The sequence below is a fragment of the Scheffersomyces coipomensis genome (assembly GCF_036884675.1).
Source record: "Scheffersomyces coipomensis strain NRRL Y-17651 chromosome Unknown DFJ63scaffold_2, whole genome shotgun sequence".
Lineage (NCBI taxonomy): Eukaryota > Fungi > Ascomycota > Pichiomycetes > Serinales > Debaryomycetaceae > Scheffersomyces > Scheffersomyces coipomensis.
Window position 1 is genome coordinate 1,883,861 of NW_027042893.1, and position 26,777 is coordinate 1,910,637.

At 31.3% G+C, this 26,777-nt stretch overlaps 13 protein-coding genes and 1 non-coding gene across 14 annotated transcripts; 3 read left to right on the forward strand and 11 right to left on the reverse strand. All coding sequences in view use genetic code 12, as the record gives it.

The window, feature by feature from the left end:
- Positions 1 to 577: 577 nt before the first annotated feature.
- On the reverse strand, positions 578 to 2,155 carry DFJ63DRAFT_311959 (uncharacterized protein; the record flags this gene model as incomplete). The annotated part of the gene is made up of 1 exon (XM_064905879.1): positions 578 to 2,155. One exon carries the CDS (start codon positions 2,153 to 2,155, stop codon positions 578 to 580), a length of 1,578 nt encoding a protein of 525 aa, XP_064763968.1.
- A 343-nt stretch (positions 2,156 to 2,498) lies between these two features.
- On the reverse strand, positions 2,499 to 4,307 carry DAL4 (allantoin permease; the record flags this gene model as incomplete). Its single annotated transcript, XM_064907413.1, has 1 exon — positions 2,499 to 4,307. The coding sequence occupies one exon, from the start codon at positions 4,305 to 4,307 to the stop codon at positions 2,499 to 2,501; it is 1,809 nt and encodes a 602-aa protein (XP_064763969.1).
- Positions 4,308 to 6,356: 2,049 nt separating this feature from the next.
- Positions 6,357 to 9,446, forward strand: DFJ63DRAFT_322279 (uncharacterized protein; the record flags this gene model as incomplete). Its single annotated transcript, XM_064907414.1, has 2 exons — positions 6,357 to 6,436; positions 6,479 to 9,446. 2 exons carry the CDS (start codon positions 6,357 to 6,359, stop codon positions 9,444 to 9,446), a joined length of 3,048 nt encoding a protein of 1,015 aa, XP_064763970.1.
- A 54-nt stretch (positions 9,447 to 9,500) lies between these two features.
- Positions 9,501 to 10,083, reverse strand: DFJ63DRAFT_334217 (uncharacterized protein; the record flags this gene model as incomplete). The annotated part of the gene is made up of 2 exons (XM_064907999.1): positions 9,501 to 9,509; positions 9,595 to 10,083. 2 exons carry the CDS (start codon positions 10,081 to 10,083, stop codon positions 9,501 to 9,503), a joined length of 498 nt encoding a protein of 165 aa, XP_064763971.1.
- Positions 10,084 to 10,291: 208 nt separating this feature from the next.
- SEC13 (GTPase-activating protein) lies at positions 10,292 to 11,197 on the forward strand (the record flags this gene model as incomplete). The annotated part of the gene is made up of 1 exon (XM_064905880.1): positions 10,292 to 11,197. The coding sequence occupies one exon, from the start codon at positions 10,292 to 10,294 to the stop codon at positions 11,195 to 11,197; it is 906 nt and encodes a 301-aa protein (XP_064763972.1).
- Positions 11,198 to 11,226: 29 nt separating this feature from the next.
- PNP1 (purine-nucleoside phosphorylase) lies at positions 11,227 to 12,251 on the reverse strand. Its single transcript, XM_064909174.1, has one exon. It carries the CDS (start codon positions 12,170 to 12,172, stop codon positions 11,255 to 11,257), a length of 918 nt encoding a protein of 305 aa, XP_064763973.1. The 5' UTR covers positions 12,173 to 12,251; the 3' UTR covers positions 11,227 to 11,254.
- A 79-nt stretch (positions 12,252 to 12,330) lies between these two features.
- On the reverse strand, positions 12,331 to 13,722 carry DFJ63DRAFT_311964 (uncharacterized protein; the record flags this gene model as incomplete). Its single annotated transcript, XM_064905881.1, has 1 exon — positions 12,331 to 13,722. One exon carries the CDS (start codon positions 13,720 to 13,722, stop codon positions 12,331 to 12,333), a length of 1,392 nt encoding a protein of 463 aa, XP_064763974.1.
- A 236-nt stretch (positions 13,723 to 13,958) lies between these two features.
- CTN3 (carnitine O-acetyltransferase) lies at positions 13,959 to 16,544 on the reverse strand (the record flags this gene model as incomplete). Its single annotated transcript, XM_064905882.1, has 1 exon — positions 13,959 to 16,544. The coding sequence occupies one exon, from the start codon at positions 16,542 to 16,544 to the stop codon at positions 13,959 to 13,961; it is 2,586 nt and encodes an 861-aa protein (XP_064763975.1).
- Positions 16,545 to 17,085: 541 nt separating this feature from the next.
- DFJ63DRAFT_t54 lies at positions 17,086 to 17,157 on the reverse strand. Its single transcript has one exon. It is a non-coding gene; the product is annotated as a tRNA-Glu (tRNA).
- A 388-nt stretch (positions 17,158 to 17,545) lies between these two features.
- DFJ63DRAFT_311966 (uncharacterized protein) lies at positions 17,546 to 18,424 on the reverse strand (the record flags this gene model as incomplete). Its single annotated transcript, XM_064905883.1, has 1 exon — positions 17,546 to 18,424. The coding sequence occupies one exon, from the start codon at positions 18,422 to 18,424 to the stop codon at positions 17,546 to 17,548; it is 879 nt and encodes a 292-aa protein (XP_064763976.1).
- A 582-nt stretch (positions 18,425 to 19,006) lies between these two features.
- Positions 19,007 to 20,146, reverse strand: DFJ63DRAFT_284823 (Inosine/uridine-preferring nucleoside hydrolase; the record flags this gene model as incomplete). Its single annotated transcript, XM_064904844.1, has 1 exon — positions 19,007 to 20,146. The coding sequence occupies one exon, from the start codon at positions 20,144 to 20,146 to the stop codon at positions 19,007 to 19,009; it is 1,140 nt and encodes a 379-aa protein (XP_064763977.1).
- A 2,028-nt stretch (positions 20,147 to 22,174) lies between these two features.
- DFJ63DRAFT_272711 (uncharacterized protein) lies at positions 22,175 to 22,540 on the forward strand (the record flags this gene model as incomplete). Its single annotated transcript, XM_064904580.1, has 1 exon — positions 22,175 to 22,540. A coding segment is annotated over one exon (366 nt), but the record flags the coding sequence as incomplete, so codon positions are not given.
- Positions 22,541 to 22,975: 435 nt separating this feature from the next.
- Positions 22,976 to 23,767, reverse strand: HTA3 (histone H2AZ). Its single transcript, XM_064909169.1, has one exon. It carries the CDS (start codon positions 23,616 to 23,618, stop codon positions 23,220 to 23,222), a length of 399 nt encoding a protein of 132 aa, XP_064763979.1. The 5' UTR covers positions 23,619 to 23,767; the 3' UTR covers positions 22,976 to 23,219.
- A 149-nt stretch (positions 23,768 to 23,916) lies between these two features.
- NPR2 (nitrogen permease regulating protein) lies at positions 23,917 to 26,391 on the reverse strand (the record flags this gene model as incomplete). Its single annotated transcript, XM_064905884.1, has 1 exon — positions 23,917 to 26,391. One exon carries the CDS (start codon positions 26,389 to 26,391, stop codon positions 23,917 to 23,919), a length of 2,475 nt encoding a protein of 824 aa, XP_064763980.1.
- Between the last annotated feature and the right edge of the window lie 386 nt (positions 26,392 to 26,777).

The window sequence follows — 26,777 nt, forward strand, 5'->3', positions numbered from 1 at the left end:
TTTTGGATTGGGCCCTTTAAGCGTGTGTTTTAGTTATTATTATTAATATTATTATTATGACAATGATAGCTTGCTTATTTCATTTCTGTTCATAAGATATTTCAAGGCGTAATGTTTGCTGTTATGTCTTTTTTTCTTCTATACAACGGATAGACATCAAATTTTATGATGTTTGTTTATTGTGGGAAAGATTCTACATTGATCTCGTTATTGTTCGCCTTCCTTCCACCCTGTTCTCTTTCAGCCTGTGCAAATCTCTCTTATTTATACTTTACATAAAGTCAATCTTGGGATGGTAAGACTTTTTATAAAAAATGGTTATCTTGATTTTTTTTTTCTTCAGTATTTTTTTTTTGTCTCGAGGCGTCAAGCGCCAACAAATTTAAGAAAATAATTTTGGGCGACGGCGCCTTAAGGCTGCAAATTACGTACGAGATTTTTGGAAGGTAGTACTTATCTTTTCGTATTCTATGAAACCAGTACTACACAATCTTATTGTTATCGGTATTCTATACGTGTTCTATATTCAGTCTCTAAAATAAATAAAATAAAATAAAATAAATAATTACCAAAAATCCTAGCGTCTATACACTTCGGACACCCTTTCATGGATTTCCGTTTCTCCTTCTACTATATCATGGATCAACTGATTGGTGTCAAACGGATTATCTATATATAAATTATGACCTCCTTCGGCAATCTTAAAGAATTTGACATCACTTTTCTCTCCATTCTCATATCTTATCATCTCCACTAATTTCTGACCTGCTTCACTATTCATAAAATCATATTGGCCATATACAATACTAACATTAAAATCAAATTGTTTACCATCTTTAATAAGGAAATTTTCAAACTTATCATATAATGGATACTTACTAACCGTTGCTGGAGTTAAAAGATTCTTAATATAAATATCACTATTTGACCCTCTAGTAATTGAATTATAAAGATATTCTATAATTAAAAAACATTCTTTCTTACGTCCATATACTAAATCATTATTATTGGAAAATAATTTTTCAGGTCCACCAAATTTATTAATAATTTTATTAATCTTAAATAATTTACTTAACCACATTTGAAAATAAATTTGAACTCCAATTGGTCCCAAATATTTTAATACTCTTGGTAAAAATGGCGTTTTATAATACCATTCAAATGTATGTTTAGCTGATAAAATCGGTAATCGAGTTAAGAAATTATATGATACAGGATTAATAGTAGGTTTGAAAGTTTGTTCAGGTTGATTTGAATCAATCAAATCATTAGTAACGGCATGAACATGTCTTTCAACTCCGACTGGGGATAACAATATCAAATTCTTTAATTTAGTCGGATATCTTAAGGAATATGATCCAGACCAATATCCTCCAAATGAATGACCCACAAGATAATCAATTTGATCGATCCCTTGACTAATTCTCCAATTATCAATGGCTGAAGTATAGAAATCTTCTAATTCTGATAAAATGGGTTTAAATGTGGTTTGATAATTTTCAAACTCAGGACCATTGATTTTATATTGTTCAACCAACTTATAATACTTGTGATACAATTTCTCATCCTCTCCTTGTTTTACCTTTATGTCAGGACATTTTGGAATTATCCAATTATTGATACCTTTGACTTTAGTTGATTTTATCTGAGGATTTGATGATAATCCAAACGTTATATTATCTAAGAAATGAACTTTATAATTATATTTGGACTTGTTTTGGAATTTATTAATCAATTGGAAATTCCGAGCAAAACATCCAAGTGATGCTCCATATCCATGAATGAATACAATATGTTTCATAGGGTATGATTCATGATTAATGATTTCAAAATTAATCTCATTAATATGATCTTGACCTTCATTGTTGAGTTTCACGACAGCATTTTCTCGTTTAATATTGGCATTCAAAGGATCATTCTTATTGATCATCAAATCCACCAATTCATCTTGTAATTGTTGCAATCTATCAGCTTTCAATGATTGTTTCCAAATTCTCCATCCTCGCTTTAATGAAATTGATTTGATTTGTTTCTTCTGGGGTTTATAATCTGATGGTAATTGGTATTGAAATAATATTGATGATTGACTTAACAATCTGATCTGATAAAGTGGGATATGTGATACATTTCGTATCTTTATCTTTGTCAAAATCATATCATCGATTTCGATTGATTCTACTCTACTCTTCTGTTATTGCTATTTTTTTTTCTTTCTTTTTTTATTTGTTCTAACGGTCCAGTGAAGAACCGTTTAAATTTTTCTTTTTCCGTCTTCTCCCTAAAGTGCTGCAAAAAAAACTGTGGAGAGAGAAATTTAATACTGAGGAATTTACAAATTTTATCACTTATAAGAATAAACCAATATATATTTGTAACCAGATAAAATGGAAAGGAATTTGAAAACAATATAACTATAAAAGAAGTAAAGGTCGAATTAAAATAAACTAAAAACAAGCATAACAAACAAACAGAAAAACAAACTTAATCTCAATTTAAACTCATACGAATGATTTCTTATCTTCAAATCCAGTTGAATGAGCTTCATAATTATCACTGTCAATACCATGCACCACTTGACCTTGTAATTCAGCTTCAAAATCATCAACGTCTTGCAATTCTTCATACCATCCTTTTTCAAATGGTTTCAAAGCTGGCATACCTGTTTCAACAGGACTTATATAATTCAAAACTGCGTAAACAATCCACGCTGAAAAGAATCCCATAAAGAAATTTAATCTATAAATTTCAGTAGCTCCTAATGAAACATTATGAGTTCCTGTGGCACCCACAAATCCGACAATGTTAGGTAAAATACCAGCAATGTAAGCCACATATGCTCTCCAATTAATTCCCAATTTATTGTATCTGTAAAGTGAATCTTGTGAAGGGTCTTCTGGTCTGAATAATGAATATAAGTGAGTCAATTTAAGATAACCTCTTCTAATATAGAAGTAATCGCAAGCAATAACACCAGCAATTGAAGAAAGGAAAACTGAATAAGCCGATAAATAAGTAGTGAATTTTGATGATGATGTAGTTAATCTCCAAGGACAAATACATAATGCTAAAGCAGCACAAATATAAGAACCTCTTCTAATATTTAAGAATCTTGGTAATAAAGCTGAAACATCAGTACCGAATGACAAAGAATTAGCAGAAATATTTGTACCTAATTGAGCAATAGCAAATGCTAAACCGATAAAGAATACACCGGCTCTATTACCTGAAGTATAATCATCTAAGAATCTACCTAACACATCTAATGGTGACCAATAAGCTTCATCGTAGATGACTTGAGCAGCAGAAGTCACTAAAATACCAATTAATGAAGTTAATGAAAAACAAAATGGAATGGAGAGAGTATAAACTAAATATTTCATTCCGAATGAACCAGTGTTTGAGAAACGAGCATAATCTGGAGCATTAACAATTAAAGTAGCAAAATTAGCTAAAGAATTCATGGTTGATTCAATAAATGCCCAAGCTAATTCATTTCCTTCTACCGTAGACTTTTGATGGATCACAGGGCCAACACCACCAGCCTTAACTAAAGCCCAAACTAAAAATCCAATACCAGCTACAGGAGTAACATAAGCTTTAAAGGTGAATAAATGTCTGATTTTATGAGGTGGGAACCAAAGGAATGGTAATGAAAACAACCAAAATAAGAATAAACTTAAGAATCCAAAGGTTGTAATAGTAGGATCAGAAATATGATTTGGCATAGTTACATCTAAATTCTTTCCGAAAATACTTCTTAACATTACTGACACACAAGGAGCAGCTACTGAAGTTTGAACCCCATACCATACTGCTGACATAAACACACGATTAAAAATGGGCCAAAGAGAACCAAATAATCCAAATGAGGATCTTGTAACAATAGGGAAAGAAATATGATACATTATACCAGTTCTAGCACCGATACTAACAAATATACCACATAATGCATAACCGACCCAAACTGAAAGCCAAGTTTGCCACCAATTCATACCACCTTGTTGAATACCAGTGGCTGCAATTTGCCAAGTATTAATATTAAAAGAATCAGCAACCCAAAAGAAAACATAATTATACCATGACCATTGTCTTCTTGCAGTTTCAACTGGCCTTAAATCATAATTATATAAAAACATTTGTGAGGCAGTTAAACCTTTTGGTTCTTCAAGTTCGACAATATTAAGGAATCTTCTCCATAATGATACCTCTCCACCTTGGTTATTTTCAAGAGAACTTGAAGAATCTTGGTTAATTTCTTCTTCTTCAAGAATAATACCTTGTTGCTTCTTAGTTTCTACTTCACTCATCCTTAACTTGAATTCTACTTAATAGGGAAACTAATAAACTTTGATTAATAAACGAACAATAAGAAGAAGAAGAAGTAGGGATATCGCAAGTTATTTAAATACAATTTTTACATCATTATTTATTACTTCAATAGAAATTAAGCATCAAAGATCTTGCAGTCGAAGTCGTGTTAGCAATTTATCAATCCCCCATAATCAAGCGAACAATCAAGCAATGCAAAACGGTAACTGTGAGAAGTTTTTTGTAACTGTCGTGAGGTAAGGCTCATAACGCAAAACTTTTCCTGATAAAAAATAATAATTCAAAAAAAGAAAAGATAAGAGCAAAATTCCGCTTTAAAATTACTTTGCATTAAAGAAATCAGCATAAACATCAAATTGAGCTATAGTTATGAGACTATCGAGAGAATTATTAAGATCTTAACAGGTTGACTTATGGATATTATTTAGATAAGAAAGTAAATGAATACAAGGATGCAGTTCTGATTAAAGTAAGGTGAATATTATAACCATGTCAGGAAAAAGGGGGAAGAGAAAATATCTTTTGACTCTTAATCTGTACGGCTTTAGCTAAGGATTCACCATTTTATTTAAACTGACAACAGTAATTTTAACCACTTGTGCCGTTTAAGTTTTAAGTTGGTTGACAAAACACTAGTCACATATTGATTATCTTATCCTCAATAGGACTGTCTATTACAACGGAATTGTATCTGCAACGCATATCTAATTTAAGTTAAATTAAAGAAATATAATTACAACTGGTTAATCTTAAAAGGAATTCAATTACGGCAATCGAATCTATAACGATTTAAACATGAAAGGGCTAATGGGAATGAAAAAAGTCCCCGAATCCTGATATTACAGGTTTGAAAAAAATATTGTGAAAGCTCAATTTTAATTATGCACCATTTTTCTTATCAAAACTTACACACCCCAAAGACAATTTTGCGCGTCAAAAATCATAAACCTGTTATTAATGGATTGACAATCAGGCCCGGTTCACCGAAATCACCTATCACAATCAAAAATGTGCCAAATTAAACATAGTTTACGGCGCTATAACTTTATTCTCCATCACGATCTGACTTCGAGTCAAATAATTTATGATGTTTAAGGTCTAGTTAAGTTAAGGAGGCAAGCCGTTTTACGAGAAGCTTTCTTCGATTTGATATTGTATTTTTTTTTATAATTTCTATTTCAAATTATTTTTTGGATATTTTTAGATTCTGACTCCTCTATTCTATCTGTTAAATATTTCTATTAAAAGATCAAACTAACAGTTCTAAATTTACCACATTTTCTCCTCAAGCAAATAATTTAATTGATAAGAAGAGTTATTTTTTTTCTCATAAGCTGATTGATTAATTACTTGATCCTTATATCTGAGCCGAGGAAGTAGCTGATCGGCGGGCCGACTTTATGGCCCAGTCCAATAGTTTCCAACGTTGTTCCAATTAGTTCTTCTCATTATGCAAGATATCGTTTAATCAAAAAGAACAACCTGATTGATTGGGGATATTATTTATTTGATATAGTAGGTGGAGATTGTATTTAGGCATCGATTACTTTAGGGTTTGTTCTCTAATCTGTCAATAATTAATAAACTCGTCCATAATCGGTGATTTCTTATCATTATGCTTTATCTTGTTTTATTAAATGATTAAATTACCATTAATTTTTGCAACTATTCGGTGCTATTACTTATTTGGTTATAGCTCACAATTATATGTGTTCTCCTGCATGCAGTGGTGTGGGTCCCCTAGTTAACGAACTTTTACCTGTAAATAAATTTCTACCACGCAATGGCGGAGTAACAAACCTGAAATATGTCAAAAAAATCAATTAATAATAGATCATTAGTTATTGCAAACCAAACCAAGTTATCTATCTTCATAGTCAAATCAGAATCCTAATTTGCAATCTGGAATCTTTTCAAAATCGAATCAAACTTTAGTTGTGTTAAGGTTAATCAGTTTATTTGTGTGAGTCACTCGTGTCTTTAATTAGTTGACGGAAACCGCACCTTACTACTAATCGTGTACATACATGGCAGCTTTATCTATACTGCTAGCTCCTGGTGCCCATCTATTGAATCCTGATGTTCCTAATTCAAACTCGACTAGAAGGTCGAGTACCATATCCTCAACTTCCACTAAAAAATCTGTTAGTATAGCAAAACCACAAGAATTTATTACTTATATTATATCGGATATTAAGGCAGTGGAATATTTTCAAAAGGATTTCGATTCATCAGGTGAATTCCATATCATTGAAGAATCAACAATAGGTGGGTTTGATACTTACTTGGTAGAACAATGGGTCAACGATCGAAAAATAGGTACTTTAATAGCTACATTTACCGGGAATTTATCATCTAAAATCCCTGTTATTCGATTCACTATACTAAAGAAACAATCAAAGTTTTATCCGTTACGTTTCCAAGAATATTTAAATGAACTTATGCTTAATCATGCCAAAATTAAACGTATGGATGAAGATAATAATGGTAATACTACTCAAGTTGTAAATGATACAGCAACTTTAACATCAAGTTTAACTGATTTCCCCGTTAATGAAGTCTGTTTCGTAACTGATTTATCATCATTACCTTCCCATCTTAATTTAATCCCACTACCCCTTGGTTTTACCAAAACTATATTTGATGACTTTACCATCAATTCAAATTTAAAAAAATTAAGATGTACTGGTAGATCTTTATCTTTAATTACCCCAAAAGTTTCTGATGCAAATGAAGATAAATTTAGACATATGTATAAGATTTATAATGGTAATATACCCATTAAGTTTGCCATTCGAGAATTCGTCAATATCATTCAAATAAGTTTATTTTATTTCGATCTATTAGATGCAAAATATTGTGATGGTTTATTATGTAACAGAACAGAAGAAGCCATCAAGAGTTGGTGGAATATAATAGGTTTACCTCACTTTAATACCAAACCTAATTTCTCAAAACGTGGTATATTACCATCATCTACAGCAGCAGCCATTATAAGTTTAACTTTAAGTGTTAAATTAAGACTACAATTGGTTGGAGGTTGTGATGTTCCAAAGGATTTCTTTGATTTTGAAAATTTCATGTTATCAATAGGACAATTTCAAAGACAATATAGATTAGATAAAAAACGTAAATTGGATCCAGAAACTTTACATCGTTTATTTTCAGTTACAACTTCAAAATACTCCACTGAAAAAAGTAATAAATTTTATTACTTTGGTGATGATGATGAAGACGATGATGAAGATGGTCATACTTTAACTACCACAATTTCAGCCTCAACCCCCATAAATCCAAGATACAGCATTGCCACATCTCAATCAACTATGCTTTCAAGTCCAAGTCAACAACCTCGTAAGAATAAAAGTCATTATGGTATGGAATTAAAGAAATTAACCAATGTGGTTAAAAATACAGTACAAGATAGAATAGCAGGAGGTAGAGATTTTGATGAAGCAGCAGGAAATAGTAGAATTAGAAAATTAGCAGATATTACTCCATCAGAAGTTGAAACTTTAGACTTGAATGAACTTGTCACTAATTACATATCAGGAAAAACCTTAGTTCGTTTATTTCATGGTTATGGAAATACATCTACCAATATCATGGGTTCTCAATCAACTGGATCGTCTAATAGTCATGACTCAACTAACTCCATATCTGAAAATGGTATGCGTCATCACCATCACAGTCATCATCATCATCATAGCCATAACATTAAGAGTAATCTAACAGACAGCATAACGAGTAGGCAATATCAATTTATAAGTCTTAAAGATAAGGTCCTTCATATCCATTCTGCGGAAGGGACTAATAATGGTTCAATAACCGATATTTCAAGATACTCTCGTGGTTTAAATAGAATGAGAATGGGTTTACAAAATACTAGAGGAATATTATTACCATACAATAAAAGAGATCAAGTCCAAGCTTATAATTATCTTGATTCAAATAATCATAGTGATAAACCTAATAGTGATGGATTCCATAATGTGTCCAATTCAATTGTTGATTCCTTATTGCAAATTTCGAACGACACTTCTTCAAGTTTTGATGTCGAAAGTAGTCTTAATGGTAATCTTGGGAAGAATGGATATACTAAGAATGATGAGACTTGTAAAGTTGTCAAGGATGAAAAATCTGAAAGAGTTCGTCGTATTCTTTTCAGAAGAAGTTCGTATCCATTAAATCCAAATGATTTAAATGATATCAAAAAGGTTGAATACACTAAGCCGGAGAATGCTTATAGTGCATTAACAATTGAGAGTTCATACAGCAGACAAAGAAGTCTTAGTCTTTCTGCTATAGAAATACCGGTTCCAGATGTAAATGTTACTAGTCCGCTTACATTTAGTGACAAATACTTAAGCAATCTTGATAAATTGGTTAAATATGATAATCTTAAGAAACTTTACACTGAAGATACATGTCCACCAGAGCTTTCATTTTTATATTCCAAGGATTCTATTGACAGAGCATACAATGTATTGAATTTAGAGTTACTTAAATTAAATAACATTCAAAGTCAAATGAATAATAGTAAGACTAAAATTATAGATGAAGATTTAGTTGGTCATCTTAGATATAGTGTCAAAGATTTAACCAGTTCGATTGATAGATTACGTTATGAAACTAGAATAGTGGTTAGAAGAATCAATGAATTGGAAGAAAATTGTACATTATTTGAAATTAAACTAAATGAAGAGTGCCGATCAAAATTATCTAATATGGTTGAAAATGTAATTCATCTGAATAGATTCAAATTGGCTTTTCCAAATATTGAAGAAAGAAACAACATCATCATAAAGCTAGGAGGTGAGGTTGAAGTAGAAGATGTTGAAAGTATCTCCAATTTACCTATGCATCAAAGATTATTCCGGTTAATAGTTATGTTCTTATTCGATTTGATGATTTATGTCTCACAATTCTTTAAATTTGATAGAGGTAAGATGAATCTTAATAGAATAAGAGAACAATGGGTAAAACTTGATCCAAACAGAAGTCTTATTAAGCAAGCCTATAATTATATAGGACAAGAACCATCTCGAGACAGTGTTGCGTCTATGGATACCATACGATCAGGTCTGACTGGTTCATCTAATGGATCTATTAATTAAGGATCGTTTATTAAGTGTTATCGTATATATGGTTTATAGATTCCACTAATGTATTTAATTGATCTTGATATTCCTTTGAATGTAGCAATTGATTATTTTGTGAACTATCTTCACTTAGCTTCGTTAGTATTCCCTGTATTTTATGAACTCCTCTATGCAAATCAAATAATTGTGAATCTAAACGATCAATGGTAGGTTGAAGAACCCTTTCAGAATAGTTTTCAAATCGATTCTTCACATAATCTTCTTCTTCTTTCTGAATTGAATCTTTAGATTCAAGATATTCCTTCACTGTTTCCACTAAATCTTCATTTTGAGTCAACACCTCTACTAACTTCTCTTTTAAGAAGTCTTCCTTTTGTAATTCCAACACAAGTTCCATTCTTTCCTGTTCCAACTTCTGTATCACATAAGCTTCTTCCTCCTCTATTGGAACCTTCTTTGTCTCTTTATTCTTTGAATCTGTCTTTGAATCAGATAATGGTGGCTGTATCAACTGCTCGTATTCATCCTGGGGTACAAATGCCTTAGCTATGCTCTCTAATTTAGCAATATTATCGTTCGATTCAGCTAATTGTTGGACGAGAGACCGCACTAATGATGAAATGGCCAGCACTTCATCTATCGATCTATCCATATTGGTTGCAATTCGATTGATATGAATCTATTATTGGTGGTGGTGTTACTGTGGATCAATAAATAGTATGATCGTTCCGGGTAAATTTTTTCGTTGTTCTTTTAACACGTCTATCGCTCACAAATGTTTAATTTTCACATTTTGTTGTTTATGAACGATCTCATATCTATCAACAACCATTGTACAATCCTAATAGAATAGAACAACAATGGTGACAATTGGTAATGCTCATGATGATATAATTCATGATGCCGTTTTAGATTACTACGGTAAAAGATTGGCCACAAGTTCATCCGATAAAACTATAAAGATATTTGAAATTGAAGGCACAGAAAACTATAAATTATCAACAACTTTAACTGGTCATGAAGGTCCAGTATGGCAAGTAGCTTGGGCTCATCCAAAATTCGGTTCGATCTTAGCTTCTTGTTCATTTGATGGTAAAGCTCTCATTTGGAAAGAACAACCAGAAACTCAACAATGGTCTATAATTGCTGAACATAGTGTTCATCAGGCAAGTGTAAATTCAGTATCATGGGCTCCACATGAATTAGGGGCAATTTTATTATGTACTTCTTCAGATGGTAAAGTATCAGTTGTTGATTTCAATGATGATGGTACTACTTCACATGTTATTTTTGATGCACATGTCATAGGTGTGAATTCAGCTTCTTGGGCCCCTATAACTACCACTTCTACCAGCAGTAAAGATGCTGCTTCATTAAAGCAACAACGTAGATTTGTTACTTGTGGTTCCGATAACTTAGCTAAGATTTGGAAATACGATCCAACTCATAATACTTATGTTGAAGAAGCAAGATTAGAAGGTCATACTGATTGGGTCCGTGATGTAGCTTGGTCTCCATCTATTTTAGTTCGTTCATATATTGCTACTGCTTCTCAAGATGGTACTGTTTTAATCTGGACTCAAGATAAAAGTGGTCAATGGAAAAAGCAACTTTTGACAGACGAAAAATTCCCTGATGTATGTTGGAGATGTTCATGGTCATTATCAGGAAACATATTAGCTGTTTCCGGTGGTGATAACAAAGTAAGTTTATGGAAAGAAAATTTACAAGGAAAATGGGAATCTGCTGGAGAAGTAGATCAATAATTTATGTAACGTTATTTGTATTCTAATTCGAAGTCTAAAATCTAAAATCGCTTTTTATTATAATTCGTTTACTGTAGCTTCTATAATTCTTTGGACATCTTTAGATGCTTCATCTGCAGCTTGTAAAACCTCATCATGACTTGCCATACCTTCATCTAATGGTTTGACATCAACTTCAGTTGCATATGGTGGTTTGTCTCCAACACCTGCATTTGTAATTAAAGATAAGGCTAATACTTTAAGACCTGAATGACGAGCAATAATAACTTCTGGAACTGTTGACATTCCAACAGCATCACCACCTAAAGTTCTTATCATACGAACTTCTGCTCTACTTTCAAAAGTAGGACCTGCAGCAAAGAAATAAGTTCCTTCAAAGATGTTACGACTGATCTTAAGGTCTTTTTTGGCGGCAGTATAAAATAACTTTCTTAATTCAAAATCATAAGCATCGGAAAGTGGTTGAAATCTTGGACCAAATTCTTCAATATTAGGACCTCTTAATGGATGATAACCAGCTAATCCTGGGAAATTGATATGATCACTAATAAGCATTAAATCTCCAGGCTTATACTCAGGGTTGACACCTCCTGCAGCATTTGTTACAATAACAGTTGAAACATCTAATTTCTTAGCCAAACGCACTGGAAACGTTGTCTCTTGGAATGAATATCCTTCATAAAAATGTAAACGACCCACCATACACATCACTGGAACCTTATTCTTACCAATAAGTCCGAAAAGAAGTTTACCAGCATGTCCAGGTACAGTTGAGGTTTTAAACCCTGGAATGTCAGTGTAACTGATTGAAGCTGTAGATTCTAAAATATCAGCTATACCTCCTAAACCTGATCCACAAATGATCAATACTCTAGGTTGAGCAAGAGCCGGATGATGGGATAAGAAGGATTTTAAAGTAAAAGTTGCCTTACTTAATATGTCAAGATAGTCTGCAACTGGTATGTTTTCTGCCATTTTTAATTCTGTAACTGTTGGTTCGTTGATACTAAAGAATAACTATGTGGGGTTCGTAACTCTGCTTTTGAAAATTTATTTTCATTTATGTGTCGCGCAACGCATTTAATTATATTTTTCGTATATTTACAAGATTTTTATATAAGGAAATATCGTAATTACATCCACCAATCTGGTACGAAGGCTTTCAAGGCTATGACTTTTTCACCATGTTGTAAGCATGGTAATTGTAACTTGAACATATTAGTTTTCTCAAGATCTGATAAGTTGATTAAGATGAATCCTACATTGTCTTTTATGGATAGAATCTTACCACTTGAACTCTTTCTTCTACGAGTTATGTTACTCGATTTGGCAAAAGGTGAATCTGTTGTTGTTGTTTCTTCTTGGGTTATTTCGGGTTTTTCTTCTTCCAAAGGTGTTACATCGATCTTAAAGGCATTCGATTGACTTATAAATTTGATATCTTCGATAACAGGATCTTTAGCGTCAAAATTAATCGTTTCTGAACTGTTTAATCGTTCAACGCTTTCTGGATCTGATTTGGAAAATTGAACTGGTACTACTCTTTTTCTGATGACCCCATTATTGTAGGTTCTGATAGTTAATTCTTGACCCACATAACAACCTTTATCCAAAGATAACCCATTAGTGAAATCTAAGTTGATTTCGAATGGCAATAATGATGTTCCTGATGTAGCATCGTTTGTCTCAAATAATCCATTAGCAAATCTTCTTCGAGTGATGGCATCCTCAGTAGTTATATTAATAGGAAATTGTTGTTTGAAGCTAGGAGAAAAGACTTCACTTAAAGGAATAGCAGCATCATCGTCAACTTCTTTGTCAGATATTGGTTTGTCAGTCACAAACTTTATCCCAAAGTTTGGAATCCTATTATCTATGGAAAACCCAAGAATCCGATCAGCAATCTTACTGTTGAATAACAATTCGCTTTTAATAAATGAATTAGAATTGTTCAATGCATTTACAGGATCTGGAGCTTGTAAATATTCATTTTGTAACACTTCCAAGAATGTATCGAATTCATAACTATCATGATAGTAATAATAAGAATAGGTTGGTTCCTCTTTTCGTATCTTCACTTTGGCACTCAACTTATGTATCTTCAATAAACTTTTTAATTCATCTATATTCTTTGAATCTGTTTCAATCAAGTATCTCGGCTTTTCAAATTCTTTTGGATTAAGATCATTATGGTTGTGAAATGGATATGCATAAATAAAACAATCTGTCACTACTCTTCCCTTTGAGTTAAGAAACATCGAATTGATCCCATCTCTACCAATCGAGATATGATTATCTGGATCGTATATATCTTCATGCATAAGCCCCCAATTCTGCTCTGGATTAATGATTTTAGTAAGCTCTTCATGTCTATTCTCATTTTCACTTATGGTATGTTGTTTCTTCTTCACCACATTAGGTAAAAACCTTGATGTCACTAGACCATTTAAAAACTTGGAAGCATCTCTCCCACCGACCTTGATGATAGTCTTCGACAATAGACTTAAGCCATGACCTGGTATCATTTTGCTTGTTCTATTAAGACTTGATTAGCAATTACTAACAAATTTTGTATTATCACTAATCGGTTCCGAAAAAAAAATGCACTTGTTGATATTTGACAATAGTACACTACAATTTGCAACCAACCATTTATAAAATAAAAAGAATGAAGTATATAAATCAATACAAAGATATATATAAATAAATAGGTAATAAATAGATAATAAATAAATAGTTGAGTAAGAGACAGATAGCGAATTCAGCTGAATTTCGAAATATCAACTTGTCTTCCAACATTACTTTTAGTTTTAGCCGTAGGTGAAGAAGCACTTGATTCTTCAATCACATCTTCTTTGTCTGAATTCACAGTAACAGAAGGTAAGGTATCGTTACTGTGAGATAATTTATCTCTAATTCTTTCTGAAAGAGTTTGTTTGTCTTTAATATCGTTTGCTTCTGCTAATACTGTTAATTTATGTAAATTAGTATGAGAATGATGTCTTGAAGTTAAAGCTGAACTCAAATTAGAATGACTATTCAATAATGATTCATTTCTCGATAATTCATCAGATCTCAAATCTAAATCACCATAATCAAAGTATCCATATCCACCTAATAATTCAAAATCATCAGATTCATCACTTTCTGATGAATTAGAACGTTTTTCTTTGGTCATAACTTCACTAGTAACTTTGACACTTTCAAAAGGAATTGGTTCAAAGTCTTTATCAATTGTTAATTCAATTGGATGTCTCTTGGATGGTAAGTCATGTTCGATATTCTTCAATTCTTGTTCAATTCTTAATCTTTGTAATTCTAACTTTCTATTTTCTGAATCACTTATATTAACTAAGAAATTGGATCTTGCCTTTAACATATTCTTTAAATCAGTGATTACACGATGGAAAGTATCTAAGAATCTTTCAGTTTGTCTGAATTTCGAACAAATTGTAATACTAACTTTATCTGAATGAATGATATACCCCACACCAAACCCTCTATCACTAGCAGGTGGAATACCAAACAACAGTAATGCAGGATTACCACAATTGGAAATTAATAATTCTGGTACAATCAATTTCTCAATCATAGGATTTGATAATAAAGGAATATCAAAATTAGTTTTGCTGAAATCGGGTAATGGTTTTAAATGTTTATTTAACTTATTCAAATAATCAACCGCCAGTTGTCTCTTAATAACTTGCACTAATGACATGAAATGTCTTTCGAACCCTTTCCCAATCATAGCATCATGATATTGTTTGGTATGCATTTCACAACATTTTTTGAATTGATCCCATTTATCCAGAGGACTGGCATTAGTGATAAATAATTTAACTAAACTTGCAATCGATTCATTTTGAATTGGGATTAATTCTGTTCTTGAATCTCTGAATTTTCTAGTGGTGATTGGTTCTAAAGTATTAACCATTCTACCATATAAGGAATAATTTGTGATTTGTAAAGAAATTTGTAAGATTGAATCAATCGAAATAGTAAACTTTTTGATAAGATGAGCATCTAATTTAATATTTAAAGTCTTGTATTCATGTTGATTTATCAAATCTGCTAATCTCGTTTCTGATAAATGAATGAAATTTTGTAATTCATGAGTCTTATTAAAGATTAATTTTGTTGTATCAGGTTTTGAAATATTACCATCTGAAGAAATAAATGAGACTTTATTATCAAATAAAGTATATTCTTGACCATTAATATTCTTAGCTAATTTTAAAACGGAATCAGTATAAATATCAGAAATGAATCTAAGAATAGCAGTACTATCCATTGAAAATGATTCCCATACAATACCTGCCACTGAATTTTTTGTAATGATTAATTGAAGTTTATCATACCATCTTGAAGTACAAGAACCAATTTGAACATTACTTTCAGATAAGACAGATGTACCATGAGAAATAACTTGAGTCTTTTCTTGATCAGTGACAGGAGAATTCTTGGAATCTAATACCACTACGAATAAAGCATTATCGATTAAATCTAAATTTTCCTTATTAGATTTAATTAATTCTAATCTTGCATGTCTCCAATGTTTTAAAGTTTGAGTGGTAACTGAACCAATTGAGTTATTAATAGATTCAATTTGATCAATTTTACTCAGTGAATCGATGATTTGCTGTAAAATAAGGGATAATTCATGATCACTAAACCAAATTCTATGTTTTGTTTGATGTTTTTCATAATCTTCTTCACTATATGGAGTAATCACTTCTAATGAATAGAATTGATTATTACTAATAACAATGATATGTCTTGAATCATTAATATCGACACATTTCTTAATACCGATGTTATGATGGTTTGAATCTCTTGAAGTAGCTGGAACTCTAGTAGAACCAAATAAATTCTTATAACCAGACATAGTTAATGGAGTATGATTTTTTGGAGTTACATCTGGTTTTAAAGTTTCATTACGAAGACTGACAATGAATTTCAATGATGAATTGATTAAATTAGCGGCTCTTTCGGATTGATTAGGAGGAGTTAAAGTCTTTGAATATGGATCTTCTTCAAGAATCAAATACGGATTCCTAGGTAAAATATCACCTCTTAATTCACCATAAATAGCAGGAGCAGTTTCATCATTGACAGTAGAAAGGTAACAGTTCTGAGATGGATCTTCTGAAGCTGCAACTAAATGAGCTTGAATAAGATTGATAGTATCATTTGATATGAAATCTGATGATTCCTCTAAGATTTCACTAAATTCATCTTGACTCGATAAAGGTTTAAGAGCAGTTAACAATTGTTGAATCGTAGAAGCTAACGATGGAACTGGCAAACGAGGTAATTTCTCTTCATTCTCAAACGTACGGTAAGTCATAATTACTATCTGTGATACATTCAACCTAGAAAAAGAAAAGAACACCTGTTGTTGAAGTTGATAATTTATACAATTGAGATTAGAGCTGCTTGTATTTTCCCCTAATTAAAAAAAATGTGGGGTCGATTATTTGTTGAGACAGACAGAGAAAAAAAAACTCCGAGATTTATGAGATCAGCCTATTTTTTTATTTTCTTTGCTTTTACTTCAGACAATCTTGGAAAGGTTGAAAGGAGGAGGAAGTGGTGGTGGTGGTGGTGATGGTAGTTAATACAGTTTGTTATAAATTAATGGCTTGATATTTGATAATTGTATATCAATGTTTATAGGATGTTATAGTGAAGTATTTAAATATTTAACTAGCTGCTAATTGGGTAAGTTAGAGTTGACATTTTCGCAGACACCCATTCTTTCGGACTTTAACAACAGAGTTGTTTACAGATCTAAGGTAAACAGATCAAAATCACTTAAATCCTCTAAATTTTGATTATAAAAACATATTATAAAATTGTCAAAGATAAAAAATGAAAAAAAAATAATATTCCGATACCGGGAGTCGAACCCGGGTCTGCTCGGTGAAAGCGAACCGTGCTAGCCGTTACACTATATCGGACTATTTTATAAACAAGAAATTTCGCTGGTCAGTGATAATCTGTATATTTCACGTGAAATTTATTACGTTTTCCTGCATACAACACCTTTTTTTTCCTCTAATTTGTGAAATAATTGCAACCAAATAGTTGGTATACCCATATTTCTAAGTGGCCAAAGGTAATACCAGTCTCTTTTTCTATACCAAATCGTTGTTGTTATACTTTCTTTGTACTATTTATATGGTAAATATTTAAAAAAATGAACTGTACATCTACTGAAATACTTGAAATTAGTCGATAATAACGATATTTGCTGCTTTTCATATCAATTTTATGATAAATTTGTTGATAAATCTTTTGTATTTTTCTTAACACTATAAATTTTAAGTCATTATCTCATTTATAAATCTAACACTTTATGCTTGAATAACTCAATTGTCTATCTAAATTAAAGAACTTTAACTGACCAAACCAATTATTTGAACCAAACCAACCATCATCACCAGTGATACTTAAACAAAATGTATTTATAGCTTTAGTAGAAACAATTTTAAATAAATCTATCAAAGCACTTAATATTGTACTTTCACTAGTAGCTGTTTTACAATCACCAATCTTACTATTTGGTAAAATAGTTAACAAAAGTCTAGGGGTAGTTTTAGTTTGTAAATTATTTATTGCATTAAATTTTTCATTTGTGATAATGAAAGCTGCTCGACAATGCCATTGAGCTTCAATTGATTTAAAATAGTTTGCTGCTATTGAAGAAACCTGTGTAGAAATAAAAGAACCACTTCCCATAATTTCCCACATGTTGTCGGCCCATTCTGGTGCATCAGTCTTAATACCATAACTCAGGGCATGAATTTTGTTTTCATGCTCATTGAGAGTTCCTTCATATTGATCTTTCAGATGTTTCACCCAACTGACTAAATTTATATCATCATTCTCATTCTGTTTAAATAGATATTCTTCTGGAAGTCTAGTACTATTATCAAACACTAAATCATATAATCTTTCATAATAATCAGGTCTAATATCAAGAGCTTCGCCAGCTGTCTTCTTACCCACCAACAATACAAAGTCACGGAAATCGTTCACAATAGTACCGTGATACAAATAAAGTTCGAATGAATAATCGTCTGGATTTCCTTGAAATAATTGATTATAACAAGTTCCATTTACGAATGCTCCTGAATCCAATTTTCGAAACGGATCGCAATGGCTTGTAGAAGTAGCTTCTACTAAAATATTGTAAAATAATATTAAATGTAATATGAATAACATGGTCTTTGTATTGGTATATACATTTAATAAATCTAATGGAAAGAAATTCTATAGGGTTTAAATAAAAATAAGATGTGCGGGTTTCGCTCTTTCGTTTACAAGTATAAAGTATTTAAACAAGTTTCACTCTAACGTGTATAGTTCGCTTCTAAAAATATGGCTTAGCTCTAAGTTAAATAAAAATTGTTATACATATGTACGTCATAAGTTTATCTAATTCATCTATTTACATAAATAGTCTGTAATTGGTGGGAATTATAAAAATCATTTCTTGGCAATCGCTTTAAACCTTGTTAGTCTCATATCACAAATTCAAATGGTATCGAATAAAACAGAATAAACATAATTAGGCATTTGGTTTAACCTATTTTAGATGGCTTTCGAATGCAAGACATTTCAGTACAAACATTGGCAGGTAATTTCTACGTCTTGGAATAAGTTAAAAATATTACTTCTATATATTTATTTTGACTGCAAAAAAAATGAAAAGCGTCTAACCGAAAAAATACTTTTTTATGGTATCAAAAAGAGTGTGTAACGTAAAAGAATGAAAATTTAGAGTTTTAGACAGATTCAATTAATTTAACTGAAACCTTCTAATTCAACTGGACCACCAGTTTCACAATATTGTCTCCAATCGTAGAAGTAAGCTTCAATTAAATAATTATAGAATGCTTCATCATCAATGGTATTAACGACGGTAGCATTACCAGTAATTTGACCGGTTGGAGCAAATTGAGCACCCCAGATTCTTAAAGCACCATAGAATGGAGAATAAAATTGAGTATCAACAGCAACTGAGAAATTAGTGGTACTGGTAACTAAGTCTGGGAATGCTAAGTAACCAGAAACAACTTGATCCCAGAATGGTAAAGTATCTTGATCTTGTGAAATAATTTCATTTTCAGTGAAATTACCAGTGTAAAGAATATCTAATAATGGTGCTAAATAAGTGGTGTTTTGAATGACATCTAAACCACCAGCTCTTTCAATGATTTGATCGTATAAGTCTTGGGATGGGACTAAATAGTTAGTGACATTGGAACCAATAACAATAGAGGACCAGTTAGCAGTTAAAACCATTTGAGCAGCTTCTGGATCTTGAATTAAATTAATATCAGTGTTGATATCGTTAACAATTGAAGTACCAGTACCAGCGGTATATTGAGTATCGAAGTAACCACCCATAATATATAAACCACCAGCATCTTCAGCTAAAGTTGGGTAAAGAGAAAGAGCTTGAGCAACAGTGGTCATCATACCAGCAGCATAAATAACAACTGGATCAGTATCTTTATATTGTTGAACGGCATTAATTAAGGCTACGGCACCTGGTAAAGTTTCATTATAAGTTATGTTACTCCAAGAAAATTCATTGACATAATCTGGAGCAAAAGCACCTTGCCAAACTAATTCACCAAATAATGATTGCCAAATGTTGAAAGTATCTTGAGTTCTTAATAATGGACCTTGAGCACCAAGATAATGTGGAATACATGATGATAAATTATATTGTTGTAAGGTTTCGTAACCAGTACCGGCAGAATCAACATTTGATGAAGAACCAAAAGAAGTTGAAACACCGACAATTTCCCAACCTCCCATTAATGGGAAAAGAATATTTGGTGGAGTGATACCATCATTATCAATGAAGACTTTTTTAGCATTTGCGACACTACTTAATAAAGCAGTTGCTAAGACTGATAATTTTAAACTAACCATTATGTTATTGAAACGAAAGTATTAATGATTAAACTAGTTCAGATACAAGAACAAAAAAAAAGAAATAACAATTACAATTAAGGGTATATTTGAAAAGTTTCGAGGAATCCAACTCTATTTAAACGAACGGGAATTGGGGGAATTTTTGAAAAATTTAAGAGAAGACTAACTTCAAAAACCTAAAGTATCTAATGCAGCCGATGGTGAGGCAATAATTATAACAATATGAATCAAAAAATAGATAGTATATTCAAACAAGCCCATCTCATCATTTCTCGTATGAGCATTGTTAGATATCAAATAACACAAAGATATCCTATCCGCCATTAATAACGCATTAAGCCCCTTTAGATAATTAGGTTTCCTAATTCAGAGTCGCTTTTTTTATTTTTGGAAGGCCCCACTTACTATTTTTGATGAAACAGTAACTAAAATTCATCCATTTTTAGTTTTCTTATCAGTAGGGCTATAGATGTAATTAGAAACTAGGTAATTATTTAGTTCATCCTTACGGTATTTTTCTCAAAGAATGCTAGACACCGTGGGCACCTGCACCTATTCTCCCCGCCACCACAAATATTTTCCCTTCAAAAATGATAACCGCAAAATCTACTTAAAGTAACTATAAGTCGTAATAGATAGCATTTTCAATTTACGATTAAAATTGCATTTACTGAAATATTTCTTAGCTGGAATGTTTACTCCGCGGAGCTCCTGCGTTTCTATCTATCAATACTGAATATCATTCGCTAAACTGTTAGAGAACTCCTTATAGTGTATATGGTATAATAAGTCTTCTAGAATTTCACCAATCATGCTAGGTCGTCGGCCTCTCATTTTCTAGCCCCTTGTCAGCTAAAAAAGTATACGGAACTTGGGCGTAGAATCCGCTATATTACGCAGCGAACTGAAATTTTTAATTAATGGGGAAAGAGTCAAAAAAAAAATATTTTTCTCATTAGAGATTTCATTCATTGCTGCGTAAATCTTTTAATCCCCAATAGATCTTCCTATTCTATAACCTCGACTATCTATTTTTCTTCAAATCGTCGTAATTAACGTTATCAATGCTTACAAATACTCTCGATCAATGATATCGGAAAATCCAATAATGATAGGATAGGATAATTAAGTACAATGTATAATCAAGAAGTTAAAAATTTCTTGTCATTCTTAAATTACTGCGTATCGAGGAATATTAGGCGGTAAAGTTTTTCACTTTAGAGCCGTTGCAGTTGATGGTAGAGATTACTTTGTGTAATCACCATGACAAATTACTACTTTTAAATATCAATTCTTATTAATTATTTGCGTTATTAGTTACCAGATACGATGCTTAGGAAAGCTGTTAAGGGAATGAAGAATATTGTAGTGTGACAATAGCTTCTAGATATTGTATCCACATAGGCAATTGCCGTAGGGGCGATTAAATTTTCAAGTGGCTGAGAAAGAAGAGATCGTTATTCTATGACAGTTGCTATTGGAACTTATTTACAAATTCATTAGATTTAGCTTATCCATTCCAAATGACCATCAAAGTACAATTTTTGATTCTGTAGAAGTTTCTTCTAAGACATGGTAACTTATACAATTTTACTAACTTTAAAGTACTGATATTTAAGATTTTTTAGTGGGGGGGGGAGAGTTTTAATAGTGAAAGAAAATGGATTGTCACCAAAATTGAAAGGAGGAAAAATCAAAAATTCAGTCAATCCAAAATCAATTTGAATGATTGTAAAATATATAGCTTAATTTGAACTGGCTCAATACATCATTATTCAATCAATAATTTACATTTAAACACTATAATCATATACTACTGATTCCATTCATTAATTTTTGTTAATTTAATTTGAAATTTGTTATAAAATCTAACTGATTACAACTTCATTAATATCATCAATAGTGTATCCCTTAGAAATAGTAAAAATCACAACAAATCATCAACTATTCACTCTATTAAATCCATTCAAAGTCACAGTATCACATATCATCTTACCTTATTAGTCCCATGATATCAGTTATAATATGAGTGGTATTGCATTAAAATTAACGTCATTATTAGTTCGAACAGTTGCCAAACCAATTGCCACCGCATTAAAAACTCAAGCCAAAGAACATGAATTTTTTAAAAGAGCATGTATTGGTATAGCTCAAACTGTTCATACTACAGATTTAACCTTAAGAATGTCATTGTTAGGGGAAAAGAGAATTAAGATTAGACCTTTGAATGATACAAAAGCTGTTGAAAATGGAGCTAATTTCTTATCTGAATTCTTTATATTTAGTGTGGCAGGATCTCTTATATTTTATGAGAGTTATAGAAGTAGAAAGAAAGCCAGTGATGAAAGAGATGCCATTGCTGATGATATTAATGTCTTACAGAGTGAGATTGAATATCTTAAGTCTAAATTAGGAGAAATTAATATTAAATTAGATGATTATAAAATGCCAGAAGAGTATAAACCAAAATACATCAAAATAGGATCAAAATCATCAACAGAAACACCTGAGAAAACAGATTCATCAAGTTTAAAGACAAATCAGAGCACCATAACAAGTTCAACCACTGTGGTGACCAATTAGAGAACAGTTTACTTCACATTCCCTATTAATCATTTATTCGCATTCATTATTAACTTGTATATATAAATTATAATATCGAATCATCATGTACATAAAATACACACATACACATTACATCATTACAAAACCACATCATTTAATATATGGATTATAAAACTCTTATATTTAGAAAGATAACTAAATTAACAAAATAAAAATATAGTACAAATAAAGACAACAAGAATGGAAAAGAATAATAATAATAGTAAAAATAAACAAAAGAATACAAAATAGAAAACAACAAAGATTAAGTTTAAAAGAACTCAAACACAAGCAATTTGAAATACAATCATCAATCAATCAATTGATTAATTAAGTTTTAAGTAATGCCAATTGAATGCAAATCAACAACAACAACAAAAAAATGACTAATATGATACAATTATAATGAAGACAACAAAATTGTATGCTTAATATTTGGGATTAAATCAATGAAGGATGGATGAGATTATTTTTGTTTCTTCTTTTCAACTTTCAATAATAAAGCTTTATTAATATGAGGTAAGACACCACCATAAGCGATGGTTGCTTTAATTAAATTATCTAATTCTTCATCCCCTCTGATGGCTAATTGTAAATGTCTTGGAGTGATTCTTTTAACTTTTAAATCTTTGGCAGCATTACCAGCTAATTCTAAAACTTCAGCAGTTAAATATTCCAATACGGCAGTTAAATAAATGGCAGATTTTGAACCAACTCTGATTTTATTTTGAGCTTGTTTCTTTAAATATCTTTTAACTCTACCAACTGGGAATTGTAATCCAGCTCTAGCAGAATGAGAAGTGGTTGATTTTGAGGCTTCAGATGATTTACCTTTACCACCATGAACTTTTCCTTTACCTGACATGATAATAGACGATGTTTTATTTATTCAATTGAAGATATTTTACACCAAAAATAAATAAACTTAACCAAAAGGAAATTGATAGTTGTTTATAAATTTGCAAATTGTAAAATTTATTTGTTTATACTTGTGAAAGAAAAAACTGTAAAAAAGAGAGAAAAAATAAAACTAAAATAAAAATCAAAACAACAAAAAACGTAAAGGAACATAAACAAATACACAAAACTAACAGAACATCCATGACGCGAATTATTATGCTATATTGGGTGTGTTACCCGGATCTGAAGGACGGTACCATATATTAACTATTTACAACACTATATGATCCTAAACTATCAATTAAACTTTCAATATCTTGTCGGGAGGTTTGTAATTCAGTATTGATAGAATCAAAGTTTTGATATCCCTTTAATAACTTAATAAGATTAATCATATTCTTCTCTTCTTCAAGTTCATCAGAATCTAATTCTTCCTCTTCATCAGAATCATTATCATCATATTCATCATCATCATCATCATCATCATCATTTCCTTCCTCTTCATCTCGATCTGAACCAGAATTTCGATCCAGGATAGAATCATCTAATCCATCTATAGTCGTGCCCTGTTCTGATATTTGTCCATTACTACCTTCATATTCTTCTTCGTCGTCTGATATATCTAAGGCATTCTCATTATCATCTTCTCTCATATCTAATTGATTCTTCTTTAATGATGAAGTTGATCTTCTTCTTCTATCTCCATTCGTCTTCTTCCGTCTTCTCGATTTCTCAGTATCGGAATAATTATCATCATCTTTATCACTTTCACTTATAATATCAGGAAGTAAAGAATGAGGTCGTCTCCCCACTGATCTATTAAAACTTACTTTTCTACCTGATTTAGTGGTTTTCAAAGTCTGTTCATTAACTCTGGTTTTAAGCAATCTTGAATCCTTATCATTTATAATCTTTGGAGTTCGAGTATTACTACTGCTATTATTACCATTTCCTTTCCTATCACCTTCATTCTTTTTCTTAACTAAATCAACAAACTTCGAATACTTCTCATATTCATTCGATTCAAGTAATCTCGTGAATGAATTCATAATAGGAAATGAATGAACTCGATATATGATTCCTCTTATTACTCCGAAATTTATAAATCTTCGTACATCAATATTAACTAATAATTTTCGATGTTGAACATACCATTCTTTAACCGTTTGTCCTTGATTCAATGAACGATAAAGATAAAATAACTTAGCCTTAGAAGGTACTTTTATATCAACTGTTATTCTCGTGGCTGAACCATTGATGCCTCCCACCGCGGATCCTGCAGTTGCTGCACCACCACTACTCGAACTTTCTTCTCCACTGATTCCATTCAACATTGCTAAAGAACGAGGAGATCGAGATAATAATGGCAGATGTCTTGAAAATGGTGATATGGAACCATTATTAGTCAAGATTGGTGTGGGTCTATTCAAAACTGATGATGCATTGTTAGGAGTCAATGTATTATAAGGAGAATTATTATTAATGGGAGTATAATTTGGTGAATCAATATCAACATCACTTGTTATCACATATGATTGACAATCTTCTGCCATTTTACCTCCATATCGTAAGAAATTCCCAATATGATTAGTGGGAGCATAAATATTACTAAATTGGAAAATATCAATAATATCAATACATTTATAATGCATAAGATGTTGAATACATTGTTTAGTTAACATATAATTTGCATTAGCCAATTCACTTATCTTTTTAACTGAATTGATTCCATTTATATAAGGTAAGATTTTAATCATGGTTGGATCCCAATTAACATCAACTAAAGAATTTAACTTCACGGTGGCAATCGGGACTTGATAGGCTTTTATATTCACTGGTGGTGGTAAGATAGGGAATAATTTAATGTCAACTGAATTTGAACTATCCAAAGGTATACAACATTCAGAATAATTATTCAAATCTTGATATAATTGATTAATCAATGATTCAATCGATGAAAGGGAAATCTTTTTAGCTCTTGAATGTCCTGGTGTATTTATAACTGAATTAGGATGCTGTGAGACTGGTGGAGTGGTTGTTGGGTTTTGATTTGATGTTGATGAAGTATGATAGGAATTCAAATCTATTCCAATATTGATTTTATTATTATTACTAGCACTTACACTAGCGCTAATATTAGTACCATTGTTAACGTTATTCTTCTTAAAAAATGAATTATCTTTATCTAATTTACTTAATATGAAACTTTGTTCTTCTAAAACTTTAAACATTTTACCCATTCTTTGAATAGCAGATTCATAAGGTGTTACATCACCTAAATCATAAGGAAATACAAAACAAAAGTTAAAATTGAATGAATTACGGGAGTATTCTGGATTTTCAATATTGACAGGATATCCTACTACTTTGAATTTATTGATTTTAAAACTGATTAGCTTGTTGCATAGTTGAGGTTTAGGTATAACGTAATTCTTAACTGTATCAAAATTGAATAATGATATCGATTGATCTTCATCTGTCATATGATTAATGTCATCATCTTGTCCATCCTTATCGTCATCGTCTTTATTATCATCATTATCATTACGCTGATTGTTGATGCCATTCCCCAATGCATTATGGGCATCTTTATTACCAGTATAACTCTTGGGAGATTTTCTATGGATTGAAGATATGGAATGTTCAGGAACTTGATGTACTATCTTCGTACCTTCTGTAGGATGGAATACAGCATAGAAAATGGAAACAATGGGTATGAATCCATCTGAAGTTTCCATATTATTATATGCTTATATTCAGTTGTTGGTATTTGAAAGCTTAGCTTAACTATCTATCCTATTATTATCTAGCCTTTATTCATATTATCTGGTAGATACTTTTGTTTTTGGCATAATCACATCCATACCTCAAAAAATATCAAATTTGATCACGTGTTTGAGTAGCCGCTGTAGCGGCATGGAACTATATTGATTATGCGTTAGCCGTTTAAAGAATAATTTAAGCATAAACAAAAAGCCATCTGTAATACGAAAAATATGTTGGGTTCGGAGTAGGGGGGTTTGAATGAATACATATTAATCCCCGAAACATATAATAATAATAAAACATTAAACCGGATTATTGTCGTTCAGCTAAGAAAATTTGTTAAAAAATATAACTAAGA